The sequence below is a fragment of the Hemicordylus capensis genome, chromosome 5, assembly GCF_027244095.1.
Source record: "Hemicordylus capensis ecotype Gifberg chromosome 5, rHemCap1.1.pri, whole genome shotgun sequence".
Classification (NCBI taxonomy): domain Eukaryota; kingdom Metazoa; phylum Chordata; class Lepidosauria; order Squamata; family Cordylidae; genus Hemicordylus; species Hemicordylus capensis.
Window position 1 is genome coordinate 190,750,426 of NC_069661.1, and position 22,307 is coordinate 190,772,732.

Consider the following 22,307-nt stretch of genomic DNA (forward strand, 5'->3'; position numbering starts at 1 on the left):
TGGATGCTGCATCCAGCGGTGACTGTTGCCTTCGTGCCCCCTAGCTGTGAAGCCTACCTCTCATAAGAGAGAGGAGAAAGAGTCACAGCGCCCCCTCAGAATCAATTCACCTTGCTTGTCTGTGGGAAGAAAGCAAAGATTTGCTTAAGTTACTACCCTGACAGAGGAGAGTCACTTGCTTCAGACAATTAAAGAAGACAGGTGTGTTTCACTGGTCAATAACAACTCTGGAAGAAAGCCTCAGTGACATGAAAAACATTCCTGAAGGAAGTGGGGATTGAACATAAGACTATGCCCCCCATACACATCAGAATTGAATGGTGTGGTAGAGAGGAGATTTGGCAAATAATTTCCACCTAAAGCATATGGGAGTATTTAGATGTGAAGGCTATGCACATGAAAACACACTTCCATCAGAACACTACTCTGTCTAGCAGCAGCCAGAGAGATTACGTTGACCCCTTGCCTGGGCAGACTGCCTTCCTATCCAGGAGGACTATGCTGTGAGAATTTGAGGAAGACATCTATATGCCGCCGCCACCAGGCTTGAAAACCCCTGGAAGAGAGAGGCTTGTGTGCACCTTCCAAAGAGCATATATTGCTTAAAGCCAGCTATTAGAGCATCACAATGTATGTTGATGACCTGACTAGTGCTTGCTCATTCATTCATTCATTCATTCATTCATTCATTCATATTTGTCAAATTTGTACACCGCCCCAAACCTTTGTCCCTGAGTGGTTAACAATAACATAAAACAAGTTAAAACATACACAAAATCTTAAAACAATTTAGACAATCTAAAAGTCAAAACAGGTTAAACTTAAAAACTGAGAAATCTGAAGAAGTTTAGATGAAGAGGTGGATTTTCAAGTGCTTTTTAAAAATTGTTAGAGATGGGGAGGATCGTATTTCAAATGGGAGCACATTCCACAGTCTCAGGGCAGCAATCGAGATCGCCCGTCCCGATATGACCACCAGACAAGCTGGCGGCAACTGGAGACAGACCTCTCCAGGTGACCTCAATGGGCGATGGGACTCATAATGAAGAAGACATTCTCTTAAGTACCCAGGGCCTTGAGGGCTTTATAGGTTATAACCAGCACTTTTATTTTGCCCAGAAACCTATTGACAGCCAGTGTAGTTCTATCAGCAAAGGAGTGATATGGCCTCTCTGAGATGTCCCAGAGACCAATCTGGCTGCTGCATTTTGTACCAACTGGAGTTTCCGGACTACGTACAAAGGCAGCCCCACATAGAGCGCATTGCAGAAGTCAAGTCTGGAGGTTACCAGCATATGTACCACTGTTTTGAGGTCATTCCTCTCTAGAAACAGGCACAGCTGGCGTATTAGCTGAAGCTGATAGAAAGCTTCATATGAGGGAAAGCGAGACAGCCATGGAATTGCACAGCACCTGAAGGATTCGGGAGCATTTCCTAATACCTTGTCCTTCAAATAGAAAGAGAAGGCGATGGGCCATTTATTTCCAACCAGAAACAGAAAGTCAAGGATCTAGAATGCCTAGGATGGACAGATGAAGTCAGCCAATGAAGTCAGGAAACCCATGGATACAAATTTCCTGAAACCAGATGGAGATAGTGAGTCTTTACCCACCAACAACCCATGCCATAAAGCAACTGCAAGCCTCTTTATATATAGCCACAGTGACAGACAGTCAAAAAGGCTGGGGAGATACCTGAAGGGAAATGACAACAACCAGTGACAAGATTTTGGGCAGTTTTGAGATGCATCCAGATACAAGTGTTTCTTGGTACAGTACAATATGGTGGATCGCACCCAAGATATAAACGATACCTGTTTGATATTCGAAAGGACTTTTCTTCTAGGTTTTATTGGAAGTGACTTCTATTATTTTCCTCTTTCCTAATGTGTAGCTTGGTTTACTTGCATGGACAATCTTCTTTTGCTCCATAAGCACTTTTCTACATGCGGTGAACCAACTTTGAGCTGGTTTGTGTGAGTTGATCTATACGAAGTTGACAGAAATAAACAAAATGAATTAGCCTTGTGGTTACATCATGATTACAGCAAATGGGATATAATTCCGGATGTTTGGATCTAAACCCCAAAGAGAAGAGTGGAGAGAAATTAGAATCTTACAAGGTATTATAACAGGCAGGACAGGGGCGTAACTACCATTAGGCAAGGGGAGGCAGTTGTCTTGGGGCCCCACTGCCTCGAGGGGCCCCCCAGAGGCACATCACATGACTCCCCACCCGCCCATGTTGCACCCCCTGTGCATTATGTTGAGTCTCTTGGAGATCGGCAGGAGCAGAGAGTAAAAAAACTAGATTCAGTGTGAACTAGATATTCACCATATTCATAATGGGGATGTGAGTGTGAGTGTACGATCTATTGTGAAGTGTGTTTGTGTGTGTATATCAGCGAGGGGCCCATTTTAAAATCTTGTCTCTGGGCCTGTGGTTGATTCTAGGAAGGGCACCAGGAATTTAAGTACTGAGGAGAGCGTGTTGGGTTTGGAAGAGAAGATAATAATATGAGAAGATAATGCCAGAAGAGTAGGAGTACTGGGACTGTGAGGAGTGTGTAGCATGATTTAGTATTGCTGAAATTCTATAAGTCAGGTATTGGAGGAAGTGGTGTAGGGGTCATGGATTTAGAATGCACAGGAGGAACCACCTCTCTCTGATCTCAGTACTCCCCCCCCTCCCACCGCGAAGCTAAAGAGATTTTGTTGTTGTGGGGTTGCATGAGATCACTCAGTAGCGAGGGAAGTGCACTCTTCAGAAACTCAGAAGCATTCTTGTTTGTGCTGTCATCTTTTTCCGGGGCTGAGCTGTGACTCAGAATATCCGCTCCAGGGGGTTAGTGGAGGCATGGAGCACAGGGACGGAGCACCGGTACATCTTGGCTTCTCTGGCTGTTGGGGTGGGCATGGCCATGGGGGCTGTCATGAAAGCACCTGCACTTCTGAATCAGCAACTACCTCGCTGCTTTTAAAATGTAACAGACAGGTTTTAATAGCAACTGTCATTTTGGTTTTAGATATTCTATCCCAGATACTTTTAGCTACTCTCTCTTTTAACATGTAATCAACCTATATTTTATGCTGGTCCATGACCATAATAAAGATTGATTTGATCTGATTTGATTTACCTCAGTGCTCTGCTGCACTTGTATCTTCTCATCCTCCTTCGACTGATGTTTGGGTCTCTAAAGTAGCCTACCAACTCGTACTTCTGCACTTGTTTCCTTCCTGCTCCTTTCTGTCTGCCTCCATGTCCCTCTCACCTATGTCCTGCTCCAGCCGCTCACCCCTCCTGTGCCTTGACTGCACTGGCCAGCCCAGGCCCATCCTCGTGAGCCCTCTGCAGAGATCCTCTGCAACGATCCTCATCACTGCTGCGTGACTGGGCCAAATGGGGGTGGCTCATTCCCTGATTGGCTGATCCTGGATCCGTGGGGGTGGAGAAACAAGATGGCGGCACCATGCCTGCCTCACATGCTGGGGGCACAACCCCGCCCGCCCCCAGTAGCACTGGCATGGTGGCAGGGATCAGTATTTTGTGACTTGTTGCGACAATTGAGCTCTTGCCCCACTCCTCGTAAGTTTGCAGGGCATGTCAGCTGGCATTATTATTATTGTGTATCACTTTATACTTGTACTGAACCTCATTTGCCATTTTGTTGACCATTCATCCAGTTTTGAGATATCATTTTGGAGCTTTGGTTGCTTGGATTTTCAGCATCCTGAACAATTTCTGGCTTGTTGCGAACCATTGCAACAGGCCAGAAAACTAACTGCATGAAAGGTTTGCCTCACAGTGGCAGTGATTTGGTATCATCTGCAAACATGGTTATCTCCCTTCTAACTCCTGAGTCCAGATCATTTCTAAATAGCACTAGCCCTGATAAAGAAGCTGGATGGATCACACTGTATACTTTTCTGTTCTGTGAGAACCTTCTTGCTACTTCTGCCATTCACTTGTTGTGGAGTGTGTGTGGTGTGTGTGTGTGTGTGTGTGTGTGTGTGTGTGTGTGTGTGTGTGTGTAAATTCTACAAAAGGAGAGATAGGATAGAAATCATCTGAAGAAATTAATATTAACCAACTACCGCTCCATAAGAGAAACTGTCATATTTCGTGACTGCAGAGTTTACTCCACATCTTTGGTGTGGATCTTTATCAAAAGATGGTTTGTGTCCAGACTATTTGAGAGAGCGCCTCCTTTGTCATAATCCCTGCCACCTGTTATGATCTTCTGGAAAGGTCCATTTATGGTTGCCACTGGCTCATTTGGTGGTGACCTGGAACTGAGCTTTCTCTGTGACTGCCCCAGGGCTTTGGAATAAGCTCCCTGCTAAAATAAGAGCATCTCCTTCTCTGTTTGTTTTCAGGAAGAACCTCAAAACCCTCCTATTTTCTCAGGCTTTTAATTAGAATTAATTTTAATAATTTAAAAATAGATTTAATAACTTTATTCTATTGTTTTTATTGTCACTTAAATATTTTAAATTTTGTACACCACCTAGAGATATACATATCAAGCGGTATAGAAATATGATAGATAGATACAGTAATCCCTCGACCTACGAACTACTCGACTTACGTTGTTTTCGAGTTACGAGCGACAAAAAAGACCGGAAGTAGTTGCCGGTTTAGATTCAGCTTACTCGACCTACGAATGTTTAGATGCGGCTTCCTCGAATTACGAATGTTTTGAGACTTCCGTGGTGCGCTCCTCGACTTACGAAAATTTTGACCTCCGAACGTGCGTTCGGAATGGATTATTTACGTAAGTCGAGGGACCACTGTAAAAGGTTTTTAGAGCCCATTTTACCAGATCACCCTATCAATTTGTTGACTTTCTCAAAGAATTCTAGTAGCTGAGACACAATTTCCACTTACAGAAGCAATACTAATTCATCCTCAGCAAGGCTTGTTTTTCTATAAATTTAATAATTCTGAGTAAATATTGGCTTTGCATCAGTTTACTACGTTCCTGACAACAAATACATTATAGTAGGTAGGGCCTGTCATTGACCGGGCAGTCATTTTGTGTAGATTACACTACACAATGTGTAATAGAATGTTTTATTACTGTACTTTCAAAAAGGAAGCAAAAGTACAGTTTGAAATGTTTCCTAGAAATACATTTCACTGAATACAGACACGTACACTTCACAATATATAGTGATATACATTGAATACTATATATTAGTGCTACTTTTAATACCTAGAACACACTAGAAACACTATTAAAATGGCCCCCTCACTGCACATTAGCAAAGGAGACTTTCAGCTGTGCAGTGTAAGCCTATGTATGTTTTCTCAGAATTCTGAACAAATTCAGTAAATTTCGATTCCAGGAGGTTTTTCACACGGGTCTTTTAAAGCCCTTTAACACACATCTCCTCTGGAATGGAGGTGCTGCATTCACATGTTGGCCAGATTTACCCTGAAGTCCCTGCAAGTTATTGGGGAGCAGTTCACACGCAATTCGGGTTTTTCACTGCTTGTTACAGTGTAGCCTGGTTTATATCCAGACTTTAAAAAAAAATTCCACTATTTTGCATTAGTTCTTTGGGACAACTTCAATTTCACAGTAAAGCCTCCCAATAAACTTGCAGTAAAGCCTGCTGTGTGTAAAAGTCCCAGGTAAGTGTGTGGAGAATTGCAGCCCCAGGCAGCAAATCTAACCACATTTAGCTGGAAGTACATTTCATTGAAACCTAAAGGACTTACTAGCAAGGAAAGCATGTCTACTTAAAAATAAACTGAGTTGCATTCAACTGTCTGAGATCAGAGGCGTATATAGGGAAAATAGCGCCTACAGCAAGCACTGGAATTGTGCCCGCTGTACAAACATCTGACACCCATCTTTCAGATAACTTTACCATAATATCAGCTCAAAAATACAAGTCAACCTCGTTAATCTTTTAATATTTCAAAAACTATTTAGCAGTAGATGTAGCTGGAAAATGCTGGAAAACTACAAATTTCAGTATGCTGGGGCCCGTGAAATACCCAAATACTATGTGGAGGTGTACTTGGAAAACTAAACAGAAGTGCCTGTCTTCCTAAAGGCCGTGGGGGTGTGTGTGCAAAGGCCCTTCCCACTGCTGGGGAAGGGCGGGAGAAGGGTTAACCACAAAAAGGAATTCACATTCTGCCTCCATTACTGGCAAAGGCTGGGCTGGCTGGCCTGGGCAGAGGGTCTGCAGAGAACTGTGGTGGGTAAGGGCAGCCAGTGCTGGCCCCTCTGCCTGCCTCCTTCCTTGCTTGCTTGCTGCCTGGAGAAATTCAGGCTTCAGCGAGGCCTACACAGAGGCCTCTCTGGAAGCCCCACCCACCTGCCAATCAGCTGAGAGGTGGAGAGAGAAGGAGCTCTAATAGCTTGCAGATAGCTTATATTGCCGGCCAATATAAATATCTATAATATGCCTATATATCTACAATAGATAGAATAGAATAGATATAATAGATATAATATAGATATAATATAGGAGAAAAGCAGATGTGTATGTGACGACTCTGTTAGAAAATTCAGAATGGTTGCCAGCAAATTTACCAGCCAATGTTTATAGTCAGGATGTGAAATTGCTGAATATTATTGCAGAGATATTTGTTTTTTAACTCTAGTATCATTTTAAACATCTTTTCCAAAAAGTAAAATTTTATATTGTACCTTTACAACAGGATTATATGGATACGAATATGATGAAATTTATATACCGCTTTTCAACAAAAGTTCCCAAAGCAGTTTAGGAAGCAAGGAAGGAAGGCTCCCTGTCCCCAAAGGGCTCACAATCCAAAAAAGAAACACAAGCTAGACGCCAGAAATAACCACTGGAGGGATGCTGTGCTGTTTTTTATTATATAACTAGATGTAATTTAAAATCTGCACATTATCTTAAAGTAGTAATAAAAGGTGGGCTGCATTCTAGTATAATTAATGGATTTTAAATACATAACCGTATTCTGAATTGCAGCCATAGTTAAAAAAAAAACAGTAAAAAAACCAAACAAACAACCCAACCCAAATATATGGATATGTGATCATGTCTTTTCTTTAACTGCATTGTATTTTGATATACTGACCAGTTAGATCTTTCAATCCTTCCTAATAATCCAAAGCCACTGACCTCTCAATAAATTTAATAGTATTGTTTTTCCCCTCTGAATTCCACATGACTTGTCATTATCCTTTCCATTTGGCAGGAAGTGCAGGGTTCATATGTATAAAATAGTAATATATTTCTATTTTAGCCACAGAGATCCAATGCCTGAAGCTATTATTTCCCTTATTGAAAACATTTCACTGTATCAGGTTAATCAGTTTCCATTTAGCAGTACTAGGAAACTAATAATAAGAAAAAGAAACACAAATTAGATTTCCATGATTCAGGGCAGAACTACATTTTGCCAAGCAACCATGTATTCTCAAACCTGTATTTGCTGAAGTAATACAGGGCAGAGGGAGTCATTTGTAGGAGTGAATCAGTGAGTTGGAGAGGGATTTTTTCCCCATATCTGCTGATTCTCCCCTATAGAATCTCCCATTTCCAGCTATCTCTCCACCCCATCCCCACCCATATGGCTCATATAGTCTTGGAGTATAGCTGGTGGGGTGGTGGTGGTTAAATATGGCCTATTACACTTTGATTCTGCCCTGCAAATATTATTCCCACATTAACATTACAAGGTAATTGGGGTTGAGAACCTCATGTTTGCCTCAAAAATGAAGCTTCATCTTTATATTTTCTAAACAAACCAGAGCTGTATTGTATCATCTGTCTTTTGGATATTTCATGATAGCAGTACTTGTGCAATCACAAATCTTCCTTTTTGGGATGGTGGAACGTTTAATATGTGTAAATGTTTTTGCTTGTCAGTGTCATGGCAATTCCTCTTTAGCTGTCTCATAATATAATATCTTGCTAAGAAATATACAGGGGAAAATACTAGTGTTGTTCTTGTAGGTGTTTCCCCCCAAAGTCTTTCCCTTCATTTATTTTCTTAAGTCTGTCCCCCCATGTATCTCAGTTTACAACTAATGCTCTCTGGAAGAAAGGGTCTCGATCTGAAGAAACATACCCAAACCAGAGTAGACATGACATACTAAAGATGCTAAAGACATCTCCATGCTGTGGAACCAGTACCCTTGGGGGATACTAAAAAAAATGATCAGACACTTCTCATATAGGATATTGAGGACTGGTCTGAATCCAACCAGCTGAGGCAAAAATGGAGCAGATGTCATAGGCACAAAGGAGGAATGGGCACTATTTAAGGAGGCAGGGAGAAATCAATTCATTTCAGATTCCATGTGATTATCCCTCAGTAGCACTGATATCTTTAGATAATGCACTAAGTCTACATACCAAATTATTTACTATTACAGATGGCTCTTGTTATCTGTGGTTAAACAACTATGGTTTCACATATCTGTGGATGGGTCTTACAGACCCATTTTCATTATCCACAGTACTAAAAAATTGGTATTTTTCCACCTATCCACAGTTCCTGGGCCACCAGAAGTGACTTCCAATGGGATTTCTGGTCCAAAGGCAGCAAGAAGCCTTTTTGTGGCTCTTTTTTTTTTAAAAAAAAAGCCTGCAAAAATCTGTAAAAAATCAGCTGAATTGGGTTTTTTGGAAAGCATTGCTGGAGAGCTGGAAAGTAAGCTACTGTGCTGTACTCCTTTTATTTCTTCTTCCTTCTCACTTTAAAAAAAAAAATTGGGTCATTTTTGTTGTGCAGGAACCTGAACCCCAGATTTCTATAGAGTTAAGGTTTCGTTTTTCACAGTTTCCATATTTGCAATTGTAAGAAAGAATGGAACTCCCAGTCTATGGACTAGCTATGCCTGCTAAGGCACAACTCCCCTTGCATAAAATCGGTTTGTGAAGAATTGTTTGGACTTTGTTGAAAATATTTTATTTATTTTTGGAACTATAAAGTAAGCATAGCAAATGCTATTTAATCTTGAGTATATCCAACTGAAATTAAATCTTTACTATACCCAATAACACAACTGAAATTAAAGCTTTCAAACCTTGCTAAGAATCTTGCCCCCACCACACACACACCTATCGAAATCTCAGCCACCATCACCATCCCCTGAAATCATAGGTACTCCTATGAACATTCTTGTATGTTTGGAGAGTTAAGTCTTTATATTAGACAACATCCTGACTATGCATGCTGCAGGAAGAAGCATTCATGCTGCAAAAGGCTTCCCAACGACTACAACACCAGCACTTGCATGGCGGAATGGGGAGGTCTGATCTTCCCTTCTCCTGGAAGTGCTCTGCACCACATAACAATATGTCCCTGACGCCTTTGTGACCCTTGGGGATATTTTGGGGCACAACACACTTTTGGCGATGGGGAGATCAGCAAAATCCACCCGCACTCCTCTCCCACACAATCACTATAGCTGATTTAGAACAAACCTTCCACAGCATGCGTACATCTCATGTAGTGCAAATGCTGTCTTAGTCAGAATGCTGTTCGTATTTTCAACTGTTTATAGCTGCCCAGACTCCACTCAAGGGCGAGCATGCAGAAAAGCCTCTGCAAATACATGTTAGCAACATTATTTTGGTAACTACTAGTTCCACAAAAATGTGTGTCAAGTAGGGAAAGGGTTGCTATAGCTAATTTGGGTTATTTTTTATCTTTTGTTTAAGAGGATGGTATGTTCAGTTTGTTCTGCAGTAACCATCGGAGTTCTTTAAAGATGCTTTCAATATAAGAAACTCCTGTAACCAATGGTAATGCGAGCTTTGAATCCATTATTTGTATATGAGTTTTGTGCCATTTATATACTGGGACTTTATTCCCCTGCTATGTTACATCTGTGTAAAATGGGTATAAACTGTAGCATTTTACACTTGATTTACAGAGATATGAATAATTATATAAAGCTGGAAGCAGTAGAGGATGAAATTTTATTGTCAGAAGCCTTTAAGAAGATACTTTAAAATGGCATTACTAGAAATGTATGTTGTCACTTAAACTAAAAACATGCTCACTTTAGATCCTCTTCTCCTCAAACTAATTTCAGTTATGTTCCTTGTGCTATGGAAATAATTCCTCTCGGTTTTATAACTTATTTTATTTTACTAGAAACTATCTTGTGTACACACACACACACACACACACACACACACACATATATACATACATACATACTATCATTATACATATAGTTGCCAATAGCAAATTCATCTTAAAGGCAAAGTAACTTGTTAGACTCAACATTGTTGCTCTGCTACTGAAATTGTATGATTCCTTTGATGTAATCCCTGATTGCTGTTGAGTGAGAAGAACCAGTTCAGTATTTTTGTTCTTAGATCCCCCTCCTTTGTCTTGCAGCTACTTGTGGCAGATTCCATTAACAATTGCAGTAGGAAATACGAGCCACATCTCATCAGAGGCAATTATATGGGTGTCTAACAAATCAGGTAAAAATAAACTTTCCTCCCAGTGGAATATCGCAAAGCATTCATGTGTTTTCCTGAACTGTTTCTTCACAATTGATCTTAGGAAATTGGTTAGTTGTGCTAAACCCTACTTCTGCTTCTGAAAAATGAAAGGCAGTAGAAGAGGAAGAGGAGTATTTTTAATGTCAACAAAAGTTAAGGAATACAGTTAAAACTCTTTAGAATATCAAGATACTCTCAAGCTGCTAAACAATTCTACTTGGCCTTGTGTACAAAACAATTGAATGGAACAATTGAATGGATCTTATTTCATTTAATATTAAGGCAGAAAAAGTATGCAAGAAACATGTTAAATCTGTAGAAAATATATATAGCTCATGGCCAGTGTAACATTCTAGTTTAGAATTTGGATTCTTTCCCTTTTGTTATTATTTCAAGAATGTTATACAGAAATGCTGACTCTTTCTTATTAAAATCCTTTTCTGCTGATTGCACAAAGGGCTTCTAGTGGCTTTGGCAGTGTCAAAGGATGTTGGATGCTGAGAAGATCACATTCTTTCGATAGTCGTCTTCTGCCACGACTACCCTTTTAGTTCTGACATGGTCACGCTAACAATAAATGCTAAGGCACTTAGAGCTGGATTCAAATGCTTTTGTATTATTCTGAAGCAGAAAGGAACCCCATTTTGCAAGTGATATAAGTGATGTTTCCCTGCCCCACTTCACTTTCGCTGCTAAACTTATATCACAGCTCAGGTGGCACAACAGAGGAACATGTCTGTTTGAATGATGCAAGTACACGAACAGAAAGAGAAGTCCTTTCCATATTTGGCAGAAAATGAAAAAATGGAACCAATTTCATAGCAAAGAGCAGTTATAAAATGATCTTCCTAAGTGAACTTATGTGAAAGGAAACAATCACCAAGCCTGTATGAGTCACTGTCTTTTCCATTTGCTCTTTAGGGCCATTAAGTGATAATAGTACCTAGAGTTAGCACCCTAGAAAGTTATCCTCTCCTAGTATCCTCTCCTGTATCAGTAAAATCGAAGAATCCCAATGATCTAGTGTAAGGTACGATAAGAGTTTGTATTTAGATTATTACTCCATTGTGATATTTTGCTGCCAGACCCAGTCAGTCTTTTTTTTTTTTAGTCAATTCTTTTTTTTTTCCCCATGCAGAAAATGTCCTTCTTTGCCTAATCCATATATCTTTCACATTCATTCTCAGGATTCAAGTTCACTGATGGTATCAAGGAAGCAACAAGCCAACAATAGCTAGAATCACAGCAGTCATTGATCAACTATTATATATATTTCTAAGAAAGTATATCAAGAGTTATCAAGCTGTGAATAAAGTTAATTCATTTGAAAGCAGTATTTATTCAGGACTAATCTTTTCCTTTCACTTCATTTATATGCTAATCAAGATGCAGATAGCATGGGTGGGGAAGAAGGAATATAAGAATTGGATAGTGTCCAGCGCTAAGAGATCTTAATAAAAATCAGTAGTAATTTTGGATGCTAGTCAGTGTATGGCATACGGTATGTAGGGATGTGTGCATGCATGAATGCAATGTATACCTGGCTGATCCAGGCTAGTAGTATGTGGCTTCAGCAGACCTTCTATAACTGAGGGATGAAAGCCTGCAGGCTAATCATCAGTAGGAAGCATAATGGATGGGAATAAGATTGTTTTTCAATGGAGAGGAAGTATTTTATATATTCACAACTTCCTAATAAGGTTGTGAGCTTCTGATAGAAAGAGAGCTCCTGTAGTTAACAGGTGTGTGGTAAGGGGATGTTCTGCAGGGTCTACGTTTTCCTTCACTGTTGTGTTGCATGAATAACAAAACATACTTAAAATCTCCCTTCTTTACAACTGTTAAAGGAACTGTAGCTGTCTTTGCTTTAGAAGTGGCACCCCTGCTAGCAGAGTTTAGAAATAGAGATGAGCCTGAATCATGGTTCAAAGCATAATTTGAGCACTTGTTCAGAAAGAGACCCAGAAACTTCAAGAAAAAGGAGAGCAGATCTTTACCTGCTCTCTGCTGCTCCATGCAGCTTCCTGCTGGGCGGCACACATCCCAATAACCTCCTGTGCGGTGCCAGCACACACAAAGCATCTGTGCATGCACAGGCACCATTTACGTGGTCAACAACACCATGCTGACTACATGAATGGTGCCCATGAATGTGCGGATACCGTGTGTGCTAGCACCGCGTGGGGGACCTGTTCTCCTTTTTCTTAAAGTTCCAGGGCCCCTTTCTGAAATAGTGCTTGAACCACACTTTGAACTGAGTTTTGGGCACATCCCTATTTGGAAATTTGACTTAGATTGTGGCAGTCCTCTCTGACTTTGGCCTCTTTCTGAAACACAGATATCCAAGGAGTTTAGAGGAAGCTTAGGTTCTTAACTTCTTACTTACTTCTAACTTAACTTTTGAGATAGCATCTGAAATACCTCATTTGGACTGTCAGAGTAGTTTAAAGTACAGACTGAAATATGTGCTCCACCATACTTTTCGAAAGTGCATTCAGTTTTGAGAGTTGCCAGATCCAAGAATTTGTAATACTTGTGCATAGAGACCGTAAGCCATGTTAAGCCTCGGGTACTCCCTGTACCAGCATCATCAGTCCATTTTAGGATCACCGCAACCAGGATATGACATCTGTACCCTCATCACTTCAGGAAGCCTAAGTGAGGGGGGTAGTGCTTGATCTCTTTCCTTCTGAAAAGAGCCCCTGCTGGCACAAGTTGGCTTACTACAGCTTATTGCTGCAATAGCAACTGACAGCCCATTATTCAAGTTGAAAGTCCTTCTGACATCAGGTGATCAAGCTAATATTTCCCTTCCTTTGGGCTGCTGTTATCAATATTTTTTCTTACTTTAATCAGAATAATGGGTAGAAAAGAGTAGGGCAAGGTCCGCATTTTGAGTCTTTTTATATGAGTAATTGAAATGTAATTCTGATCTTGTGAAGGAGTGTCTTCTCTTCTGCAAGATTTTTTATATATTAGAAATTCCACTGAGTGCAATAAACATTTATGTGTTTATTGTTTGGAAGGCTAGATATCTTCTTAAATGAAGACAGTTCCATGCCACTACAGCAGTGTGAAGTGAACTTGAAGTGGGTAAATTATATGTACACATATGGTTCTTTCTTTCTTTCTTTCTTTCTTTCTTTCTTTCTTTCTTTCTTTCTTTCTTTCTTTCTTAAATTTATATACCACCCTTCCAAAATGGCTTTTTATATACCACCCTTCCAAAATTTATATACCACCCTTCCAAAACGGTGGTTTACAGCATAATAAAAACAATTAAAATAAGTTAATAGTTAAAATCAAACTATAAAAACAGAGTAAAACCAATTAAACAACTGAAACAGCTAAAAAACCCTGGAAATCGGGACAGCAATTTAGAACAATTTAAGACAGTTTGTCAATCATTTAAAAACCCTGGAAGGCCAGGCCAAACTAGTTTTAAGGGTATAAAATGACCAAAGGGTTAATTACAGTGTGACTCCTGTTTTTATTTTCAAGATTATGTATAATTGAATCGGTTGATACTTTTAAAGGAATACCTTATTTATTTCTTAAGTATGTGTCAAATTTGCAATAGTGCAATCAGGTACACAATTATGGTTGCCTGTGCTTTATTTCAGTGGGATTTTCTGAAATTCACAAAAAAAAAGTTAATTGAATTAACAGTTAACTGAACTGTTCAGTTAACTGCAAGGGAGAAGGAAGTGGGTACTGTGGAAATTACATTAAAGCTGCATAACTAAGGGAGCTTGCCCACAATCCTAATGTTACAAAGCAGTTACTATACCACAGATGGTGGTAAATCAGTTAGTATCAAATGCAACACTAATATGGCCACTTTAATACAAAGCATCCCAACTACTACCTCTTGACTTCTTTACACTTCCAGCATGTTTCCTTACAGTGAACACTGTGCCCTTCTGCTGGAAAGTGAGAATGTTTTATGCCTTTGTATTCTAGAATGAATGTGTTTGTATAAAACCATAGGTCTGTAAATGCTGTTATGAGGCAGTTTTCAGCAACCATCCTTCATATTTTGAACAAACTAAACAGATACATTGGCCACCAAGATTAAGTATTTGTGTGCCCAAGGGTTTCCTGCATAGAATAAATACAGTACAACCTTTTTGATAAAATGAGCTTCAGTTTTAACTGGGTGGGGGTTTTGGGTTTTGGATTTTTTTTGCCACCGTGACATTTCAGTACATATGTCTGATAAGTAGAGAAATTGCACATGATTTCCATGACGTAACTACATCAGGCAAGCACAAGAGAAAGACATCTTAGTCTATAGAAAATCACAGGAATCTAAAGGCTCAGACATCAGATTCTAGTAAATTATATAGAACTTTGTGAAGAACATTCATCAGACACCCTTTACAGTAACCACCTACTTTTTTGAACTGGAATAGCATGAAAAGATTCCTGCTCTGCTTTGTAGGAAAAGGTCAAAGTAACCATGCCCTTATCAAAAAAATAATAAGGGGTTATGGTTCTACTTAAAACTCTCAGAAAACCATGATAACAGATTTTTTAAAAGATACTGCTTGCTGTTCCTTTATATCTATCTGTCTATCTATCTATCTATCTATCTATCTATCTATCTATCTATCTATCTATTTAGATTAGATCAGATTAGATATAGATTATAGATATAGATATATAAAATACCTGGCTATGAAATAGGTATTTCAAAGCTATCATCTTTGACTGGCAGGTTATTATATGACATTTTATCATGTACAAAAAATGTCCAGACAGTTTGTGACCAATTGCCACAATTAAAGTTCCTTATCCTAAAATGGTTTATATGTGCAGACATGTTTCACTGTGTTGAATATACTTATCACTACAGGGCTTTAGAGTGCATTACTTTTTTGGGGGGGGGGGTAACTTCGTGAATCTTTGTTGCCCTCTTTATGGTTTGAAAATGTTCCCAAAGAACATAATTTGATAAATTGCTGAATATAAAATGTCTGTTACATTTTGAAAACAACAGCAAAGATCTCACAAACAGAATACATGCACCACCAACAAAATAGGTTGTAATCTTAAATCTGCACTTTTTATTTATTTAGACTTTGATTTATGTAATAATAATAATAATAATAATAATAATAATAATAATAATAATACAGGTGAACCTCGCTATCTGTGGGGGTTCCCTTCCTAGCTACAGCCACGTATAACGAGACCTTAAGGCTATGTGAATGAGGGGGAGGGGTTTGGTTTCTGAAGGTTAAAAAAGTGCTACAGCTGAAAAAGGCAGAAATAATAGAAATAAAGGGGCTTGCCATGCTCTGTGGGTCTCAAGCTTACTACCAATGCCTCCCCAACTCACTCCCCAATTTTGGCAATTTACTGTGAATAATTGTGAGAATTCTTTTCTTCTTCTTCTTTTAACAAAAGAGCCACAAAAAGGCTCCTTTCAGCAAAATGGTGGCTAGAAATGATCTTGGAGGTCATTTCTGGCCACCTAGCAACTGCAGATACTTGGATTTTAACCCCTTTTGTTCCTGCGTATACCAAGGTCTGGTCTCCATTGCCCGACTGCAAGTGTCAGGACCACGTGTGACAAGGTCCACCTGTATTACTGCACTCTATATGGCATGAGAGGTGTGCACTAAACCGGCTGGCTTGGTTTGGTTCAAGTCTGAACTGGACTCGAACCAGACCAGGCTAGTTTGGTTCTGCATCTCCTCAGAATAAAATTTTATTTCACTCCCTCCCTCCAGAGGACTTCTCCAAGGCTACTTTTGTTGGGGGTGGGGATCCAGAGTTGCCCCTTCCCCCCACTGGACTTCATTATGGTAAAAATCACCCAGTCTTCAGCCCGTTCCAAGCCTGCCCTGCTTGGTGGTAGCCATTTTGCAGGCCGCTACGCATGCCCAATGGGCCTCTGCATAAAAAAAATTTTAAAACCAAAAAAAAAACCCCACAATTCCCCTGAATGGCCAGTGAGATCAGCCCTGTTCTGCAGTAATGCGGCAGAGTTTGAGATTCAAGCAGTAGCATGGGTCATGCTGAATTGTCCACATTTCTTTGTGTAGAATGTGAGCCACTGGTTTTTGACCCTAACCCTAACCCGGCTTGAACTCCGTATACTTAAAAGACAAGCTCTTCAAATTGTTTCCATATCATTTTTTTCCCATATAAATCTCTCAGTTTAATCACAAATACTCTTGGGAACTGGGTATATATACCCAGATTAGTATAACAAAAATGTAGAAAGGTAATTGCCCCACAGTCTCTTTCTCATGAAGACTTGCCTAAACCTAAGATGAGCTTTCAGCGGCCAGGGCAAAACCAAAAAGGAGTTGAGTAATTAATATGGTTTATATATTTGTCTCATATTTTTAAAACTAAGGATGATTAGGCTTCTGCTTTAAACATTATTGTTTTCCACCCAAGGAGATCAGGGTGAGATTTTTCTAGAATGTACTCTTCATCAGACTGTGCAATGTAAATCCTGCTGAGGACCATTTATTGGTCCATATTCTCCACAGATTTATGAGGGTGGAGCAAGAGCCCTGCCCTCGTAAGGAGCCAGAACACTAGCCCAGCACACAGAGAGGGGAATTAGGAAGTGATTTTCACTTCTCTCCCCTCTCTACAAAAGCCCAGTTTGCTGCCAGGAATATGTCCCTGAAGGCTCAATCCTTAGGGCCACATTCTTGACAGGGAACAGGATTTTGCAGGGAAGAGAGTGAAGTGAATTTTCATTTCCAATCCCCCTCCCCACACACTTGGGCTGTGGAGCACCTGACATCCTGGCTCCCTGCAAGGGTGGTGCTCTTGCTCCGCCCTCGCAAAGCTGTGGAGAATGTGGGCCCTTATCTTTAATAGTTAATGTGGGGAGCACTTTGGCCATAGTTTATTTCCACTTTAATTAATCACTAATGACAATAAAATGCTGGAATGCTGTTCTAGTATTGATGGAAGGAAAATGTAAGTCATTTGTCCCAGAATTCCTTTGTCAATACCAGAACAGGACACAAGCACAGAGGAGTGCATCATCCTTAACCTCACCTCCTGACTTTCAGGCTGCTTCCAATAATACCAGAGTAGCATACAAGTCCAGTGAGTTCTCACTAAGCCACTTCTTTGGTTTGGTCATTCTCCAGCTTCACATAATGTAAACAGGGTAATTCTGTGCTTTACCACATACAGTCACAAACAGAATAGTGTTTTCTATGTTGCCCATATGTTGTGAAAGCTGTTATACAGTCTACAATGTGTTGTTTGTGGTCTGCAGCCCAAGACCATGGCCCATAAAGTAGCATTCTTCGAATTAAGCAAGTGGTGTCCTGTTGATTTCGGTAACTAGGAGCCAGTTCTTATGCTCACTTTGGATGTGATTCAAGTTATCATGAAATCATTTTGCCTTGTCAGTGTCATGTGGTGAACTTTCCTTTTAAATGACCTCTTATCATGGCAACAATTGTTCTGCCTCAGCGGAAAAGCATGAGAACTAACAGGCTTCCTGATGTGATGCATACTGATTCTCAACCTCTTAAGGTGCATTCATAAAATATACCACATGAAACTGATGATGTAAACCTTTATCTTGTAGTGTCTTCACCCTCTGGGGGTAAAAATAGGAATGGATCTTAAACTAAATTTAGTTTACTCTATTCGAAGGCACTCTGTTATGGGGATCAGTCTGCATGAAAATATTTTTATTAGATAGGAAGTAAACTAGCATTGAGTGTCAGCTTTTATTAAGAGCATCCATTATAGGTACAGTTTTCTTGTTAAATAACCTGGCTGACATCCAGACTAACATTGCACGCGTTGAAAAATGTTTTGTGTGCATAATTTTTGCCAGTGTCCCTTCTCTCTGCAGTCCACTGTGCCTCCCCAAAAATGTCCCTGAGGGTATCTCAACTCTCAAGGACATATTTTCAGGAGGCAAAGTGGGCTACAAAAAAGGGAATATCAGCAAAAATCCCCCCCCCCCGTTGTTCTTGTGAAATACTTTTCGGCACATGCAACATTAGCCTGGATAGCCACTGTTTGTCATATAACAACATGACATCCAGTGTAATGCTGGCATTTCTGACCCACTGGCAGGTCAGAATGCCAGATGTTCAGAATATTAGTTGAACCTATGAAAGAAACTATATTTGCTGTGTTTTATAACAGAAATATACTTGAGCTATGACTGATTTTTTTTAATTGAGCAGATATGTGGTAAAGACAACTGTATTCAAAATTATACCTTAAGTACATTTATATTTTAGAATGTTAGAATCTTTTGAAGTATTAAACTGAAGTCCCTTTCCCCCCTGTGCTTTGTTTACAGAGCATCACAGGATTGCTTCTCTTGATGAGGGAAGCTGGCTGCTGGGGAATATAAATCAAACTGGCTATTTTAGGGTTAACTATGACATTAGAAATTGGAGATTGTTAATTGACCAACTAATGAGGAACCATAAGGTAAACTCATTTCATTAAATTGCCAGAAATTTGTTTTTAAATGTGAAATTCCTGCTGTTTTTATCATCCTAAAATGTTCCACTTTTCTCCTTGGCCCCCATAGGTAATCTCTGTCAGTAATCGTGCAAGTTTGATCGATGATGCATTCAATTTAGCCAGGTATGTTTTTTTGTAGATAATCTAGCCTAATACACATTCCTGCAACACTCATATATTTGCCTGCACAGTGTGTTTGTGAAGGCTTTAAAGCTGAAGCTATTTAAAGGCTGTTTCAAATTCCATCTTGTTTTCTTCTGTTTTCTGTCTTTCCATGATGCAGAGCATAAGTACCATCTGCAGCGCTTGCCCTGTTTCTGATTGATAAAAGCCACAGGGTACTTCTGAGTGCAGATGCTTGATTAATTTTGCTTTAGAATCTGTTTAATACATTGGAGATTAATAATCTGTTCCATTTCTCTAATGAGTTATTTTTCTTCCAAAATAGAGATGTGCGAACTGGCTTGACCTTGAGCCAATTTGCCATCGGACTGGTCTGGCTCAGCTCAAGGTTGAACTGACCCACCTACCCCCGGGGCAGCGTGGGGCAGGTTTGGGGATTCTACCATTTAAATTTTAAAAAACAACAACTCAAAGCCTCCAAGGGGTTCTGCTGTGGACACTTGAGAAGGGGCCTCCGGCAAACCCCCCTCCTCCCAGTCTCCCCTGGGCTCTTTTGGACAGCTTTTGGGCCATTCCAGCCCTTTCTGACATAGTGGCAACCATTTTGGAGGCTGCCGCACATGCAACCTGGCCATTTGTTGGCCAGGACGCATGCTCGGCAGCCTCAAAAATGGCCATTGCCCCAAAGAAAGGGCCTGAGCAGCCCAGAAACAGGATGAAACAGCCCTTTAGAGAGCAGTGGGAGGCCAGCAGGGGGAGGTGGAACCACTGGAGGACTCTCCCCCCCCCCCCGGCCAGCCACGGCAGCACCCCCCACCCCGCCCCGAGGCAGTGAGTTAAAAAAATGTTTTAATTTTTACTGTAGAATCCCCCAACTGGCTTGAATTTGAGTTAAGTGGTGGCGGTGGGGGGGAGCTGTGTGTGTGTCTGTTCGGGAGGCAAAACTGAATATGCCCAGTTTGATTTGAGTCCAGTTTGTACTTGAACCGAACCGGGCAAATCGGTTTTGTGCACTCCCCTATTCCAAAATTATTCCTGTGCAATATACCATTTCTAATGATAAGCCTCTTCAAACTTCAGGGGGTTTTTTGGCAGGGGGGCAGGGTTGGCTCTGACATGCATAATAGGTCTTGTTTTTCTGCATGGTATTTGACTGTCCAGTGAAGAATTGATATTGTTATTGTTATTAGGATGCAGTTGTTGTTGTTATTGAAATGGAATAGCTACCACAGTGTTAATGTTATGCATTCAACTGTTTCCTTGCTTCAGAAGCCTACTCAACATATATCTGAAATGTCCTAGCCTGAAAGAAAAGGATGAAATATAAAAGAGAGAATAAAAATGACTTATATATTTTTAAAAATATGGAGAGAGGTTAGGCAGGATGAGCGGGACATACAGTCACAGCAAGAAAGCGCTCAGGGAAGAGGCAGATAAACAGCACCCATTAATCTCCTCTGACATTTACCACTCCAGTTTCAACAGTGGAGGGCACCATCTTTGGTCCTCGTTGAGCTTTCCCAGACAGGCTTTCAGCTCTCAGAGTATCTGTCGAGTGAAGCCACTTCAAATGAAACTTGCAGCATTAAGGAAGCAGCCCCTCCCCTCTCTACTCCAAATTTTCTTTTGCGTAGCTTCACACACAGCTTGTTTTGCTTCTGGCTAATGGCTACCTAGAGGAGGAAGCCTTTTTTCCAAGGGTTTAGTGATCTTGCTCTGTTGAAATACACACACACACACACACACACTTCTGCTTAATTGGTTTGTGGATGGGACTGTCAGCCATAAGCCTTGGCTTTCTATTCCCCACCCCGCAATGACCCCAACACACATAAGTCCCCAGCATATGTCAGCCCTCCTGCAACGTCACCTCTGCTTTTTGCAGCTTCCATCCCAGCTTGGATTGCATGCTCATTTTCTGCAAGGAAATGCTTATTTTCTGCAAAAGACTGCAAATCTTCTCTCCTCTCTAGATTTCCCTCCTCCAAAAACTTTCAAAGACCAAAAAGCCTGAAAACTAGTTTTTCCACTCTTTGCCTCTGAGTCAAAGGCAAGGCAGCTTCCTCTTTGCATTTGGCTTGCTCTTATTTTGTTAATGTGAAGACTTACATCAGCACCTCTCTGCAGCCCCTCCGGATTATCCCAAAAAACCTCTGCTGAAATACAGGAATTTTAAAACTCGGACATAAATCGGGATGAGGTGAAATTTGGAAGGAAAAGCTCAATTTGTGTGTCGGGTGCTTCCAAAGATCTTGTATGGACTTTGGAGTAAATCTGGCTGATGTGCGAATGCACTCACTCCCTTCCGGCAGGAATTCAAAGTAACAGCCCTGTGTGGGAAAGCTCCTGACTCTGCTCTATCACTTATTTGCTCTATTCCTTCTGTCATGTCTAATCTTGTGTTTCCCATTCCAAAGTGTGCATGTCATTCCCAGCTACCTATAGATTCTAGTTCCTAATAGTTCTTCCCAGCCTTCAGTGACACTAGCCGCCTCTCCATCCCACTACTGCTCCAGTGAAGTAACCTCTCATATATCATGGTTGCATTATGATTATCTTAAATATCAAGGAAAATTTAAAATTGTAAATTTTCTATTTACAATTCAGTGCCTTCATGATGTGTAGTCCCCCATCAACGGAAAGGACCTCACAGGAACACAGGAGGAATACTGAGCTATAGGGACAGCAAGCATGACTTGTTCCCTAGCTAAGCAGGATCTGCCCTGGTTGCATATGAATGGGAGACTAGAAGTATAAGTACTGTAAGATATTCCCCTTGAGGGGTGCAGCCACTCTGGGAAGAACAGAAGGTTCCAAGTTCCCACCCTGGCTTCTCAAAGATAGGGCTGAGAGAGATTCATGCCTGCAACCTTGGAGAAGCCACGGCCAGTCTGTGTAGACAATACTGAGCTAGATGGACCGATGGTCTAACTCAATATATGGCAGCTTTCTATGTTCCTATGGTCTGACACCGAGTCAGACTATTGGTCCCTGTAGTTCAGTATTGTTTACACTGACTGGCAGTTCCTCTCCAAAGTTTCAGGCAGGAGTCTGTCCCAGCCACACCTGAAAATATTAGGGATTGAGCCTAGGGTCATACCACACGCAGATGCCATACCACTGAGCTGCAGCCTACAGGTCAACCTCAAAGGCGTCGTGATGGAGCTACTACAAAATGCTGGGAAAACACTTCTGGGCAGCAGCAGAGCACTCATTCTGTTGCGTCTAATGAA

General features: G+C 40.7%; 1 protein-coding gene across 2 annotated transcripts in view; it reads left to right on the forward strand.

Moving 5' to 3' along the window:
- TRHDE (thyrotropin releasing hormone degrading enzyme) overlaps positions 1–22,307 on the forward strand; it is a 416,582-nt gene that overhangs the window by 310,666 nt on the left and 83,609 nt on the right. For both annotated transcript variants that reach the window (XM_053255844.1, XM_053255845.1), the window contains 3 exons: positions 10,364–10,452; positions 18,782–18,915; positions 19,019–19,074. In XM_053255844.1, coding sequence (XP_053111819.1) covers positions 10,364–10,452; positions 18,782–18,915; positions 19,019–19,074 — 279 coding nt within the window. The remainder of the gene's footprint in view (positions 1–10,363; positions 10,453–18,781; positions 18,916–19,018; positions 19,075–22,307) is intronic.